The sequence below is a fragment of the Plectrocnemia conspersa genome, unplaced genomic scaffold, assembly GCF_051122295.1.
Source record: "Plectrocnemia conspersa isolate PC_06_02 unplaced genomic scaffold, ASM5112229v1 ptg000010l, whole genome shotgun sequence".
Taxonomy (NCBI): Eukaryota; Metazoa; Arthropoda; class Insecta; order Trichoptera; family Polycentropodidae; genus Plectrocnemia; species Plectrocnemia conspersa.
The window spans coordinates 24,987,456-25,003,389 of record NW_028277174.1 but is presented as its reverse complement, the minus strand read 5'-3'; the positions used below and the strand labels follow the sequence as shown (position 1 = coordinate 25,003,389).

Below are 15,934 nucleotides of genomic sequence, written 5' to 3'. Positions count from 1 at the left end.
TTCAAATGTACTTTATTTGAACACCACTTACCTCTTCTTAAGCAAGAATTCACACAATTTGCAAGTGTGCGAAGTGCAAAGCAAACTGGGCACAAATCAGCTGTCAGCTGTCAAATTGGCTGTCGCTGGAAAAAGTGTTGCTAATTCGAAATACAAACCTTTTACATTTGTATATGATATGTAATTATTGTTTACAAATAAGTAAGATACCACTGACTAGTCAGCTTTTACCACCCTTCCTGAAAAGAAGCTGAAGTGACGTCCCTGATTCTAAACCAGTAATCTCTCAAAAAAAATATTAAAAAAAATAACGAATTTATTCCGAAAATATATTATTTCGCTAAAATAATTAATCTGCCGACACAAATCGTCAGTACTTCTACCACACATTGATAAATATAATATACTTATTTTATATCTACAATATCCTATTGGTTAAAAAATACTGATATTATATTATAGTAGAAGAAGAAAACGTAAAACTTGAGGTAAACATAATTTTCCAGTAGCATTTACAATGAGCTAAATATATTTATAAAATAATAGTTAGGTATATAAATACAGAATGTAGAATTTAATGGAGTTACAATTATTTAAATGCCTTTGAGACAGTGGCTTATTAAAGTATTTACAGTCATTGACTCTTGAATAAATAATTATCACTTACATAAACTTCTCCACTTTTTAAAGTGAATTAAATTATCAATAGAAACGCCAAGAACTTGTATAAAAATATTAATGTCTTAATATATCAATATTTGGCTTGTAATTTAATTATTTCTTTATAATATGGTAACACTTTATAAAAAATATATTATGAATTTTTTTGCAATAACATTACATACACCATAAATATTATCGGTTTGGTTTTAAATTAAAAAATATGTTTACATACTGTTAATAAATTCATAATGACAATTTATACAATGCTATTAACCAAAATCACATTTTTGGTAAACAAGTATGCAAATTAACTTTCATACAGAAGTATCACATTTAGATATAAGATTTAGTACTTATTATAAATAAAAAAAAATCTATGATGAATATAAAAATTAATGAATTATATTTTGTATATTATTAAATGAAAAACATGAACTAATTCCTAATGCTTCACAATAATTATCATGTAAGCAAGGACTTAATTGCAAATAAGCAATGCAAGAGTTTACCACAAGGTAGAACATGATGCAGTGCCTGCAACCGAAGGAGTTGTCTTTTTGTGCTGATTTAAATATGTAAAAGTATCGTATAATCGATGAAGCATTATGATAATAACTACGTTGTGAAATTACGAAATAAAAACAGTCACACGTAACAACCATGTATGGTTAACATATTCCAAGGTCGACAATAAGTGATTTTTCAATAACACATGTATTCTACATCACATCGTATTAATTTTAGCAACATGTTTTAATTACTATTGTGCTATATTTAATGTTTACTAATGCCCTAAATACATTATATTTTGCCTACTGTACTTTCCAGTTGCGCAGTGTGATAAATGCTTGTATGAACGCTCGTATGTCCTAAGATAAAAGCGAAGTAGTTAAAGTGTCAAGTATAATGAGTACGCTGTGTTCGCGTTTATGTGATATTTAAAGTTTGGGAAGGTGCTTCACTCTATTCTACTCATGGCCATCTGATTAACGCGATGCTGTGGGGCGGAAACAGACTATTATTATTTGTTACTTATTTAATATTCATCCATAACTTAACGACTATAATTTAAACAGCTGGAAATTTATCAGTGATGTATTAATCATTTGTAATTAGGGTACTTACTAGGCATATTTCACTGAATGTTCAACTTTGTAGGGCATATACATGACTGTACTTGTATCAGTGATGCATTTCTTTACATAGTTCGTTTAAAACGTGCATTAACAAGTGATCCCGATCCGCCAAAATAGCAAATCAGAACTTACTGCCGGCGTGACAAATAAACTTGTTTGGCAATTCAAAAATTACAATCTCTCGCGTCTCTATATGAAGTTCACCGAGGCCAGTGGGAACGCTCGGTAACGAGCGTTTCCACTGTGACGGCGACAACACGATTTTATTGCTTTTGGCGTGGATTTTTAACTTCTGAGAAAGGATAATTGGTTTTTGCGCTCTTCTATTGGTCAAAATTCGGTTTAGAAATGCTTCATTCGATTCTCACTTATTTCAAATCATAAAATTATTATAAAATGTGTTAATATGAACACTAGAAAAGCGAGCGTTTCCACTGTGACGGCAAGATTTTATTACTTTTGACGGTAATTCTAAGCAAAGAAATCATTTAGAACAGAACTCCTTGAACAAAAATTTCCAAAATTTCCTTTTCTTATCTCATACAGCAATCTATCCTCCATTATTCTACTCGGACGAAAATTTCCGAGATGGCCTTTTTATTTTCATTGTCCCTATTAATAAAAATATTTTAGTAAAAATAAAATAAAAATAATTTAGTCAAATTATGAATTACACTAACAAAAAGCAAAGTTTCGAGCGCAAAGCGCGAGATTATGAGCTCTAATATATAAATTAAAAAATATAGAAAAGTTAGAAAGCCCTAGGTGGTTTTTGAAAAATTTTCTGGAATATATTTTCCAATAATAAAATTTATGTAAATATTTACATAATGTATTTTTTACTAATTTTTCTGCTTGCGCATTACTTGGCAATTATTCGAGCACTTCGAATAAATAAAAAATATTTTCATAGACAAAAAACATGCTCTGTAGACCAATCGATTTATGAAAAAAATATGTTTTATTTTATAGCTAAATAATTTTACATTTGAACGCATAGTGGCGCTAGTAGACAGTGTTATTAATAAAATAATTAATTAAAACTGAATTTATTTACTGTTAGTTTAACATAAATATACAGGGCTGTGGATTCGGAGTCGGAGTCGGAGTTGGAGTCGTGGAGTCGTGGTGTTTTGGCCGGAGTTGGAGTCGTGAAAAATGAGCGACTCCGAGCATTTTTTAAATTATGAAATTTATGAATTTTTAATTGCGTTATAATGAATGTGTATAGCGTATGAATATTAAACGTGTAGAAAAACACCAAAAATACCTGATAAAATTAAACTTTTTTGAGTCGGAGTCGAAGTCGGAGTCGGAGTGGAGTCGTGTTGTTGGTAAATATCGGAGTCGGAGTCGTGTTTTTTTAACGACTCCACAGCCTTGTAAATATATGTACTTAAAAATTATCATTTTTTACAATAATGATTTTCAATTTAATTATTTTTTAAATATTATTGTTAAAAATCATTAATAAAAGGACAATGTATTACAGCAAATAACCGTTACTTCTGATAAGATAGAATTTACTGTATCTACTTTTATCTTAGTTTATCTTGATAGATAAGCGTTAATATATGTGTATGTACGACATTAAAAAATCATGAATATCTAACATACTATTGAGGATAAAATAAAACAAATATTAAAAAGAATAATAGTTTAATAAAAAAAAAAATTAAACAAAAGTTTTAATACAGGGCTTTTCAGTCTTATAAACTTTGCAGTATAAAATACTCGATTACATAATAATACATATATCAAATACAGTAAATATGCATTAGAACATATCAAAATTACACATTTACGTCCCGCACATTAATTAAACACTGTTGGCTTTTATTATTCTTGTTCGGGATGAAACCGTTGCTGTTCAGAGAATCGCCGCCTTCGTTCAAGACGGCGTGTAAAGTTTTCTCATTGGTATCTAAATTTTTACAAAGATCGTCGATGCATTCAATAAGATGATCGAAAAAATTTGGGAACCCCTCGTAACCGGGATAAAAATTAATATCTATGATTGCATAAGCATTCGTCTTGTTGTCTATTACAATATCGACTCCGAATAATGTCAAGTTTAATTCTTTACGCAAGACTTTAAGAATCGTTTCTATTATTGCTTCGTTTAAACCGACTTTGTCTTCGGTGTCGTTCACTTCGTGCGGATCTAAGATCGACAGAGTTGATTGACTGTCAGCTTTGCATACTTCACCAGTATTGAAGTGAATAGTTTCTTTGTCATTGCTCGGATAGAAGTTTTTAAGGCTTGGCCTCTCGACTATATGATATCTAAAAATCAAATATAGATAAGTTACATATTAATAAAAATATATTATTAGAAATAATAATTGAAATATTACCGGTTTCCAACCAAAAACACTTTATATAATACTGCATTATGATTAACAAAGCTCTGTAAAACACACTGAGGTTTACAGTGTGATAGTCCAGCTTCGTTGAATATGACAGACATCCTATGTGCGGATCTGGAACCGTGCGCCAATGAAGTTTTACAGACTAACGGGAATGTAACACCGCGCGCTCTCATAATGTTCATATTCTCTTTTTGAACGTTTGACGTTAAAAGGCAAAATGTCGGTGTGAACACACCATTGGAAATGAGTATCGGTTGTTTCTCCAATAAGGAATAATATGTATATCTGAAAACAAATATAAAATACATGTAGAATGATACAATTAATTATGTAATAAAAAAATATTACTAAAATAAAAAAATAATTTTTGAAATAATGGATTAAGAGTTTATTTTAATAATCAGTTTATCGCCAGGATATCTAGTTTTTTCTTTGGTCAATTTTATCAGTATGAATGGTAAATATATGCAAAGATAGTAAAATATTTCCTTACAATGCTGTGATAAGATACCGCTCGGAACCAACATTATACATACAATAGCGATTTACAAAAATTTTGTTACAAATATATGAAAAATTACAAGCCAATTTAGAATCTTCAGTAAACTTATTTTTAAGTCAATAACATCGCTCAAAAATGTCTGCCCTGTGATTAGTCAGTAGTGGTGGGGGATGTACCGATACGCGTAAGTACACAGGGCAGTATTAGTGTTGTTTTTGAGGTATGATTATCTAGATTCACTTTATTTTTAAACATAAAAATGTCTTCTGCAAACAATAATAAGTATTGTTTCAAATTCGCAATGGGTCTTTAAATCCAAAATATCTGTTGATCATCACGAATAGACAGGAAATATTTAAAAATTGGTTTTAAAACATATAACTGAAGTAAGATTATAAGGCAGTTATTATAATGGTTATTTATGTTTTATTTATAATGTTTGCCTTGCCTTATTTTTTTCTATAGATATTATTTCATTTGTTTTTATTTTTATCTGATTATCATACAACGTACATATTTGTTACGTTTAAAGCTATATTTTAGACTATAATTACTGCTCTTTTGAGTAAAAAATATATATTAGCTAAGCAAAAAATAATGTCATTTTTATGTTTTTTAATGTCAGTTTGTTCACTGGTAGAATCAGATCCACGCAAAACCATCAACGAATTAGCAGAAGAGATTGGCTGTATCAGCTCGACTGAAAAATATCATTTGAAAAGGCTCAGTAAAAAACATAGGCAAGAAGATTGGGTACCACATAGTCTATCGCCTGACAATTTGTTCTTCGCTGCTAAACAGGTATGAAAACGATCCATTTCTGAGACAATGAAACGTAAAATAGATCCTTTATAGCAATCCACATAAAAAACAATGGCATTTACCATGCTATCTTTGACTTTAAAAAAGGATATTTTTGTGTCTGGAGGAATATTTTGGGTGTTATTCATTATGAATTCTTAAAACCTGATCAGACCATCACAGCCGAACTTTATTGCACTCAATTAGAGATTAAATGCAGAAGTATTAAAAAAACAACACGATAATGCGAGACCATACGCAATTACAGAACAAAATAAAGGAACTGGATCTAGAACTTTTACCACATCCGCCTTATTCTTCTGGCATAATTTATTCCCGTCTATGAAACATTAGCTTCGAAAAGAAAATTTCAATTTAACAGATGTCTGAAAGCATCTGGATTCCTCTTTTAGATCGAAAAATTACGTAAATTGATTCAAAATATCAAAAATAACAATGAAAATTATTTTTCGGAATAAATATTGTATATTTTTTTTTGTAAATAATTTTTTCTAACTAAAAAAATTGACATTTATTTTCATTTTACCTAATATATTTATAATTAAATATTTTTAATAATTCGCTTACAAAAAAAATGACCACACTTATATATATAATATATGATATGCACTGATTTTAGCACCAATTATTTGGTGTCATTCGAAAGAAATATAGTTAAGAGCCGATGACGCAAATATGCGTCATTTGTAAAATTATACATTTTATGTGCCTATCAGTGATTCAATATCAGAAAATAAGATATAGAATATTTTACACGCATTCTAATATTCTTATGAACAATCAATTTGCACGTATGACATAATACAGAAAGATTGAAACTGAATTTTATATGTTGATTCAAGAACGTATATTAAATTTATAGACGTTATTAAAAGGATTATTGTTTTAACTGTAACCAATGGTAGATGAGGAGAGCTCGCCTGTCTTTCCAGTACTATTTGTAATTTTATCTGAAGTAATGGGTTCAAATCCCATTTATATATAGTGGTTGTTGATTGTCTACTCCGTTTTAACGCATTGGGCAGACGTCTGTCATGTTTTAATAAAAGATTCACAATAAAAACATATTCAAATAGCTCGAATTGAGCATCATTAACCCTTTGATTTTTGGGATTAATTTTTATATATCGATGTATCACATTATAAAAAAAATGTTATTTGCCCTTGATGCAAATACATTACAGCTAGGGATCTCAATTGAATAATCGATTATTCGAATTATTCGTTCGATTTTCAACAATATAAATATTCGAAAAATATCCGTTTATACTATCTCAAATGAAATTTGAAAAAATCTTAGAATGAAACAATTTGTATACTTTAGTGACTAGTGCCACTCCAAAATTCATTGTCCTTTATGTGCCTTTATTTTGTTTCAAAGTGCGAAACATTGACACTTATTCTTAACAATTAAAATGCTTTTACATCTTCGAAAAACATTTGTGAATAGAATGTTTATCGGTGTGTCTACTATGACCGAAATACGTAGAATTCGTTCGTTGAACAAAACAAAACGTTGGAAAGGCCCACTCTTTATTATCGTTTAACGGTTATCTCAAAAAAGGGTGTGTGTCGAAAATTTTTGTGAAGTCGGTGTTACGTTTTAGTATTTGTTGTTTCAAGATGCAAAGATTTTATTTCAGTCGATTCAATAATTCGATCGCAGTTGATTTATTTCTAGTTTTATAACTTTATATGCAAATCCGCACAAAAATAAACTGATGCAAATCCGATCTTAATGTATAACAAATATGTTCCAATTATTATTAGCTATTGTATGCACAAAAAATAAGATAAAATTATATACTTAAAATAATCCATATTTTTTTCTGAATTAAATCAATGCAGCTGATGACATTCATGATTAAAAAAAGTATGTAATAATATATAAGTATTTTCCTTTTGACGCCCTCACTTATCAGTAATTCGCACAATATATTTTAAAAAAAGAAAGTAATTATTGATTAATTAAAATAATTATTATTAACTAATAATTATTTTTTAATTAAATAATATTTTACAGACAAATAATTTTTTGCACAAAATCAGATAAAAAATATCAGTAAAAACCGAAAAAAAATTACAAATATATTCGAACACTTCATCCATTTTTTATTCAATATTCGAATAGTTGAAAACTACAAATAATTGAGAACCTTAATTACAGCCCATTAAAAATATATGCGATTTTTTAAATTACGTCTTCTGATATATTGCAACTTTATCAAATGAAAGTTGTAATTATAAGCATACATTAAAAGTATTATTACTGAAAGCTGAGAGCGTGATGCTAAAAATTACGAGCGCAATATTGTAAGAGCATTGCGCAAAAAAGCAACTGACAATTAGTAACAACTTATTTGAGCAAAAGTTCTTAGAAATAAAATCAATAGTAGCTAAAAACTATACATTATCCTGATTAGAAATCAACGTATAAATTGAGTTGTAGTATTTTTGTGAACACTATAACAAACTATTGCACAATCTACAAAATCGACTATATCTTAAAACCGTAACATTTTAGGGAAAAACTAATAATGCAGTTGAATTTACATAAGAATTGAAATATCTTATGTAAATTCGTCATCAAGGGCAATAAGTACTTTTTATCTGTTTAATTTCAAAGTGACCTTGATGGGAAAAAATGATATGATAAACATATATTGAATTTCAAGATATAATCACGTAATACAATACTGAATTGATTAATAGTAACAAAACGACGTAATTATTCATGTACGTGACAAGTTTATGTTAGTTTATAAAATTATGTTGCATTGTTAGATGTTTAATATTTGTTAAGCGGTTTTAATGTGCAGTTCAAATGGATTAAATTTAATACATGAATAAAAAAAATATTTTTATGCCTGCAATAAGAGATATGAATCACCATTATAATTGTGTTACTTTACGCTATTAGTCACAGTGCGTATATGGTAATGAATCATTGTAATTGTTATACCTGTATGTCGTTAACCACAAACGGACACATAAATGTTAATTAGCACTGTATGAATTCCATTATGGTTACAAAGTGAAATCACATTTTTCACACAAAGAACTTGATTTCGTGAAATTGCTCATGCGTAATATTACGTGCCAAATAAAATATTTCATCCACACGTACCTATCTAAAAGAATTCTTACATTGTCTATCGGGTCAATTACTACCATTTCTGGATTTTTTAATATGTATTGCTCAACGTTTTTGATAATTTCTCTTGACTGAAAAAATTGATTAAAACAATTATTTTATTTTAAGTAAAATTTAATGATTAAAATATAAGTAATATATATACCTTAGGTTCGCCTGAATCGGAAGCTGGTAGTATATCAGTTAACTTATGAATTAATACCTTGAACGGCCCTTGTTCCTCGAGTGGTTTTTCAATATCAATCTGAAAATTGCGTTCAGTGTTATGACGACTAAAAAATACGTTAACAGTGACGATTAAAAATCGTTTACTCTTCTGGGCTCGTAGCCGTGCTTCTTGCACACATTCACAAGGTCGTCCCATCGCAATTTATGGAACTTTTTGTCGTAGAGGTAAAAACCGATGAGGCGAATTGAATCGTCACCCATCACTAATGGGGCAGTTACAGGCATGTGTATAATACTTAAAGTTGTATAAAAAATATGTTTAGTTTAGTTGCCGAGTTCTGCGTTGTGTAATCAACGGGTTATGTCACAAATTCTACGATAGGATCGCTGGGATCGTAAAACATGACGCCACCAAAGCGCTCGGTGTTCCAAGCGCAATTGACATTTCACTGCGTGCCGATTCTCTTTTAAATCGGTGGCCGTAACGCAACTTAAATCGACCAACATTACTTCCGTAAATTTCCCTTCTTAAGAAGGGAAATTTACGGTAAAATAACAATTTAAAAATTAATTTTTAAATTAAAAAACCCTCACGCATTTTTAAAACGTAAAAATATTTTTAAAACACATTATAGTTATTAAAAAATATACGGCACCCTTATCATATTTTTCTATGTACTACATTGTAGATCCCGCATTTGCTTAGAAATTGTCCACAAAAAGTTTTTATTATTACCTAAAGTTTTAATAGTGCAAAAATATCTAACAGTCTAGCACCGGCGCTGTCTTTAAAAATTTTAATATATTGTATTTATTTTAAAGTATCGATTAATTGAGATATTTTTTTATTAATTTAATTACGGCGACGAACTTTTAAGAATTATCATTTATTTTACATTCTTATTACAATTTAAGACACCGTTTATCAGAAAAAGCCGTATTCGATTATTAGTCAGGTCTCAAATATAAGCCGGGTTCAAGAACTTCACTGTGTTAGTAATTAATTACAACAAATCCGCAGTATCCCATTGTATTGCACTCTTTATTATAGTTATAATATTTTGTGATAAAACCTAGCTCCCTGTAATGAAACGTTAAAACCGTATTTTATATATTTTTTATCATGTTATTAAAAAAGCGGTCTAGCCATTAATACTTGCTAGGGTAAAACTTTAAATTAATTAATATTAGCCCAAAAAGTATCCAAAATACACAGAATATTGATACATTTATAAGTTTTTATTGTTTCAACGTAGTAATATAGTTTTAGATTCAATCAACTGTAATTCTAAATTACCTACATTAATTGTAAAAAAATAACACAATATTTCAAAAGAATTAATAATGTTTTTCATTCAATTATAAATTAATTATAATTTTTCCACTTAGTTTATTTCACAGTTTTGTAGCTTCAATATATAAAATAAAGTATGTTTAAAAATAATAATTCAATAAAAATATTTAGCAATATATTTATATTTTACATAAATAATTACAATTTTATTCAAGAGATGTCTCTACATAAAAAAACTTTTTCCTTTTCATATATTCCACTGTAGAATGCACAAGGCAATATAAATCAATCAATCCACTGTAGAATGCACAAGGTAATATAAAGCAGTAAACCTAATTCATTAAATGTTGTAGCGTCCATCACAAATATATCATTATCACAAAAAATCTTATGTATGTACATACATCACGAAATTGTCATAGTATCTAAAGTAGACCTTTTCTAGAAATTTATATATGCCTAAGCATTCAATGATTATGTAATAAGTTTTCAATGGACTTTATATTTATATAATTTTATTTAAAATAAGTAACTACATTTATTCATCTTACCGTTATTCACTTCTATTTTTTAATACATTTGACATGTTTGCCATTTTCCTAATTACTATTTTTTCACAGTTAGACTTTACACCAATAATTTCAAGAGAACAAAGTATCTGCCGTAATAAGATATCCGTATACATTTTGTTTCACCGGTGTTGGTCGTTCAAAGTTCTTATTCTTGCCAAGTGACTCATAGGAAAAATGTTAACAAATATTTGTTAGAATTTTACTTTTGTCAAGGCTGAGCCGCTGAAAAAAATAATTTGTGTTATTAGCGTTATTATGGTTCGACGATGCGTAACTTAAAAATATATAAATAACTAGAACTGAGGCGCTTAATATTTTCGAATATTATAAAGTTCAGCAAATTGATTGCATAATGGATTTATTAAGAACAATAGTCTTCAGTTTGCTACTGGTAAATTCAACTATTGTAGATATATTGATTAAAACGACATTAATAAATCGCTTCAATAAGTGGCAACAATTACATATACGGGTATTGCTATAGTATATTGCTGAAGAAACTGTCAATCCTTAACAATTCCTAATATTAAAAATATTGTATTTATATATGTACATACATATACAAAGAACCCCAAGCCAAAAACATGTAAACTGATATAAACGTGGTTTTGAGATATTTAGAGTAAATACAAAGTTTTATAGGAGTATGAGGGATGACGATTGATATTTTTATCTTTAGGAAACGTTTTTCTGTAATGTAATGTCTTCTGCACAATAGTAGGAAAAGGCAGTTAAACATTTTTTTAAATGTGTAAAAGTGTAAAATCACTTTTAAGTCTTAAGACAAAATTTGCACAAGATAAATCAGGGCCAGTTCTCAGAACCCAAGAATCGGATAATCATATTATTTTTATCGTTCATCATATTGATAGCCATTTTAGCCGTATTAACAATACGACTCTTGGGAAGAGTATCCAGTATACCATTGATGAATTTCAACAAAGCTTTTAGTTCAACCACAACGCTCTTCAAAAATTCGGCTAAAAAAGATTTTGTGTTATCCATACTGGTCGGATTGTCGATGATATTGGAAACTGCTTTTGTGGCTGAGTCGATTACGACTGAACCGGCGTCGACCAATTCATCCGAAACGCTCGATAACACTGCTAGCGTTTTCTTGTAGTCTTTCACTAATTCAGACTGCAGAGAGATAATTTTATCATATATATAAAATTATTTATATCATTCTTTACGACTTAATGTAACACATTTAACTACCGAATAAATGCATTAACTATAAAATGTCATTATTTTTTCTATATTAATATTGCAAATATTAATTGAAAATATATTCAAACCGAATTTTGGTCAATAGGAGAGCGCAAAAACGATCAAATAAAAAAAAAATCAAATTTTGCCCAATAAAAGAGCGCAAAAAACGATTATCACTTCTCAGAAGTCGTAAATTCACGGCAGAAGCAATAAAATCGTGTCGGCGCCGTCGCAGTGGGAACGCTAGTACCCACTGCGAAGATGACAGTACGATTTTATTGCTTTTGACGTGGATTTTTGACTTCTGAGAAGTGATAATCGTTTTTTGCGCTCTTCTATTGGTCAAAATTAGATTTTGGTGTACTTCTTAGAAGTCGTAATATTAGCCCTATCATTCACACTACGATGGCGATGTTTGATTTTGAGTATTTAAAAAAATGTTTTTTTTCTTAACCGCACAAAAGTGTACTTACCAATAGTAAATTACAAAATAAGTACCGGAGCGCTACCCCTCTTATTTTATATACCCGGAGACGATTACCCTAATTTATTTGTTTGCGCAGATCTTCTGACAACGTTTTGTTTAATTTTTTTTTGGACGAAGAAACGGACCTTCTAACAAATCGTTGCTAAAAGATCCGTTTCTTCTTTTGCAAGAATATTTTTTTGATATTATTAAATCAACTAACGAAACGACGAATTGCCACCCGTCACCATATGATCAGGTGGGTACGGTGAGATATAATTCCTTTCGCTCGCTCGCGTTTTAAGTGACGAGAGTGAGTGAGAAGAAGTGGGCGTGCGGAACGCATGTAACGCACGCCCTTATCTCTCTCTCACTCTCGTCACTTAGCACGCGAGCGAGCGAAAGCGAATGCATCTTACCATACGCGCCTGCATATGATTATTCAAAGTGAATACCGCGAAAGGAATAAAAATTAAGCCATCGATATGTACATCTACAGGTATTGCTGTAGTACAAATTTGTAAATCGCTTTTAGAGTAGACTTCCACAAAATAATTATAAAATCCTTAATAGTACTTAAGAATATAAATATATGCTTATTACTATCGATTAGTCTGATTAAAACAATAATGCTGCAATTGAATTAATTTATTTGTTATATAGTATATACATATAATTTTACATTTGCCGTTTGTCATCAGTAGAGCAGATACATTTATTTAACTCAATGTTTAACCATGTAGAAAGCTGGCCAATTTTTTCGAACCTTGTGGAGGTACAGCTGTGGTTTTCTTCGAACTTTTCTTTGTAGTTTCTAAGTGATGGAGAAACATATCCGTGCTAGTGTTCATCAACATCTTTGTCGTACTGGTGGCTAATTTAGCCGTATTAACAATGCGATTCTTGGGAAGTGTATCCAAAATACTATATATTAAGTCCAACAAACTGTTGAGGCGCTTCACAATGGTCTTCAGAAATTCGGCCAAGGAAATTTTTACGTTATTCATACTAGTCGGATTTTCGAAGAAAGTGGAAACTGCTTTTCGTGCTGAATTGATTATGACTAAACCGACATCAAGCAATTCATTCGAAGCGGTCGACAATACATTTACCGTTTTATTGTAGTCTTTCACTAATTCGGACTGCAGTTCGGAAACATTCTTTATCATGGCTTTCAGTTCAACTTCGCTATTCTTGTTATCCTGTGCAGCAGAAAAATCAGCTATGGCCACTATTATGGCGATCAATAGTAGAGAGGAAACGATCGACTTCATCTTTCTGGATAATTGTTTAATCACTGTATAAAAGATGAACTGGTTTAATTTTTAGTAGGCTATTTATACTTACGCGATATCCAATTGTGCATTGTGAATATTAACGACAACAATGGCGTAGATACAGTATTATAATAAATAAATGAATATTTACTGAAACAATTTGTTAAATATCTACACGATTATGCTAAATTTCTAAAGACAATAAATTTCCAAATGTATGACATGTGTGTTTTATACACTTTTTTAATATATACATTTTTAAATTTAGGGAACCAATCTTCAATTTTTCTATGTATTCTGTCATTTTTTTACACGGTTTTTTGTGGAACGTACCCACCGTGTAAAAAAAGAATTAGGTGTATTATATTTGAAATAATTATTCATAAATATCTCTATTATTACTTTCGGCAAGTTTTATTAGACCAACAGCACGGGTTTCGTCCTACCCGTTCCACTGTTACTAACCTTCTGTCGTTCACCAAAACGGTGACAACTTCTCTCGATGCGGGAATTCAAGTAGACGTCGTGTATACAGATTTTGAGAAAGCCTTAGATAAAGTTTGTCATAGGTTATTATTAAAAAAATTGTCGAACCTCGGTTGCTCAGATAATTTAACTCGGTTATTCTCGGGTTATTTAAGCAATCGTAGACAGTTTGTAACCTATGGTGGACGATTGTCTAAAGAATATTTTACCCCTTCGGGGGTTCCTCAAGGATCCAATCTGGGCCCTCTGCTTTTTGTTTTATTTCTTAATGACATAAATACAGCAATTACAAACTCAAGTTTTCTTTTGTACGCAGATGATTTAAAATTATATAAATGCATTCGATCTGTTGTGGACTCCTTTTCTCTACAAAGTGATTTAGACTCTCTGTGGAGATGAGCTTCCGTTAACCGTCTTCCCTTTAGTGTCGGAAAGTGCCATACTGTGTCATTTTCTCGATCCCGTTCGCCATCAGCTTATTTCTACCATTTCGGTGGTAACATTTTGACTAGAGAAACTTCCATTAAAGATCTCGGAATCACTTTCGAGAGCAAATGGAGGTTCTCTCTACACATACACGACGTCTGTGATAAATCTTCCAAGATGCTCGGCTTTGTTATGAGGAATGCCTTTCATTTTGACGATCCGTCAGTTATTCGCATCCTCTATGACACCTTAGTTCGTAGCATTTTTGAATCAGGATCTATAATTTGGAATACCCGAATAGCCAAATATTTCCTTTTAGTTGAAAAAATTAAAAAAATGTATTTAAGATACCTTTACAAAGAACATTTGGTTATTATCCGTACTTATATCCCAGCGCCTTTCTTTTAGGAGCGTTGGGATATGATTCGCTGAGTTCTCGCAGAAAGCTGTACGTCGCTAAGCATTTTTTTAAATTACTAAAAGGCACTGTCGACAATCTAGCTATTCTCGAGGAATTCCAGTTTTGGGTTCCGGAACATTTTCGAGAATCACGATCGAGACCTCTTTTGATGGCCGTCAGGGCTAGGACACCCGCACTTGCCGACTCGCCTATAGCTGTGGCCATCCGGATCCTTAATATGCTGGCATTACATATTGACTTATTTAATGTTAGCTACGAGGATCTGATCCAGTTTGTATCATTTAATTTTGATATTTTATAATTTTTTTTTATGTTTAAGTATTGTTATATTTATGTATTTATACGTATTTTTATGTTTTATAAATTTATAATTTGCTTTCGACCATCGTGGCGCATTGGGGTAACCTGTTAGGCCACGATGGTCTTAATTTAATCGAAAAAAAAAATAAAAAATAATTAAAAAAAATATGAAAAACAATTTTTTTAGAATTGTTTTAGTTTTGTTAACTGATTTTTATGCAATTTTAGTGCTGATTCTAAACATGACATTATATTATTCATTAGTAACTTAAGATTAATCCATAAAAAGATAATAAAATGCCACAAATTGTAATTATAAGATATTTGTGTTTTTATGTTGACATTTAATATACACCAAAAATACATAAACATAACATTGATACGATTAAAAGCTTCTGATATATAGAAATTACTTGAGATTGAAATTGAGCATTCATATAAAAGCCATTATACAAAAATCATCATAAAAATTAGCTCTCAACCTTAAAAAGATATTTTCAATAATGTTTTCGTTGATAACTACGAAAAGCTGGAACAATTCATATGAGATGATATATATTTTATTTATATCTGAGCCACTTTATGTTGTTTAATCTTAATTGTTTCGTGTTATGTATGTACATACATACATATGTATGTATATGAGTCCATGTTTGCACCGAT

At 30.2% G+C, this 15,934-nt stretch overlaps 1 protein-coding gene across 2 annotated transcripts; it reads right to left on the bottom strand.

Moving 5' to 3' along the window:
- Positions 1-3,441: 3,441 nt before the first annotated feature.
- LOC148231139 (inositol-tetrakisphosphate 1-kinase-like) lies at positions 3,442-9,257 on the bottom strand. Of its 2 annotated transcripts, none has more exons than XM_088194490.1 (5): positions 8,962-9,257; positions 8,795-8,893; positions 8,623-8,720; positions 4,157-4,456; positions 3,442-4,085 (listed from the first exon to the last, which is right to left on the bottom strand). In XM_088194490.1, exons 1-5 carry the CDS (start codon positions 9,100-9,102, stop codon positions 3,593-3,595), a joined length of 1,131 nt encoding a protein of 376 aa, XP_088050616.1. In that variant the 5' UTR covers positions 9,103-9,257; the 3' UTR covers positions 3,442-3,592. The 2 variants fall into 2 exon arrangements, with proteins under 2 accessions (XP_088050616.1, XP_088050618.1); XM_088194492.1 differs by having other exon boundaries at positions 8,643-8,720.
- Between the last annotated feature and the right edge of the window lie 6,677 nt (positions 9,258-15,934).

Bases quoted from the DNA above. Each gene is read 5' to 3' on its own strand.
- LOC148231139 (XM_088194490.1), bottom strand. From the start codon at position 9,102: ATGCCTGTAACTGCCCCATTAGTGATGGGTGACGATTCAATTCGCCTC. The intron at 8,894-8,961 runs GTAAACGATTTT...CGCAATTTTCAG, and splicing joins ACGGCTACGAGCCCAGAAGA to ATTGATATTGAAAAACCACT. The intron at 4,086-4,156 runs GTAATATTTCAA...TTTGATTTTTAG, and splicing joins GTGTTTTTGGTTGGAAACCG to ATATCATATAGTCGAGAGGC.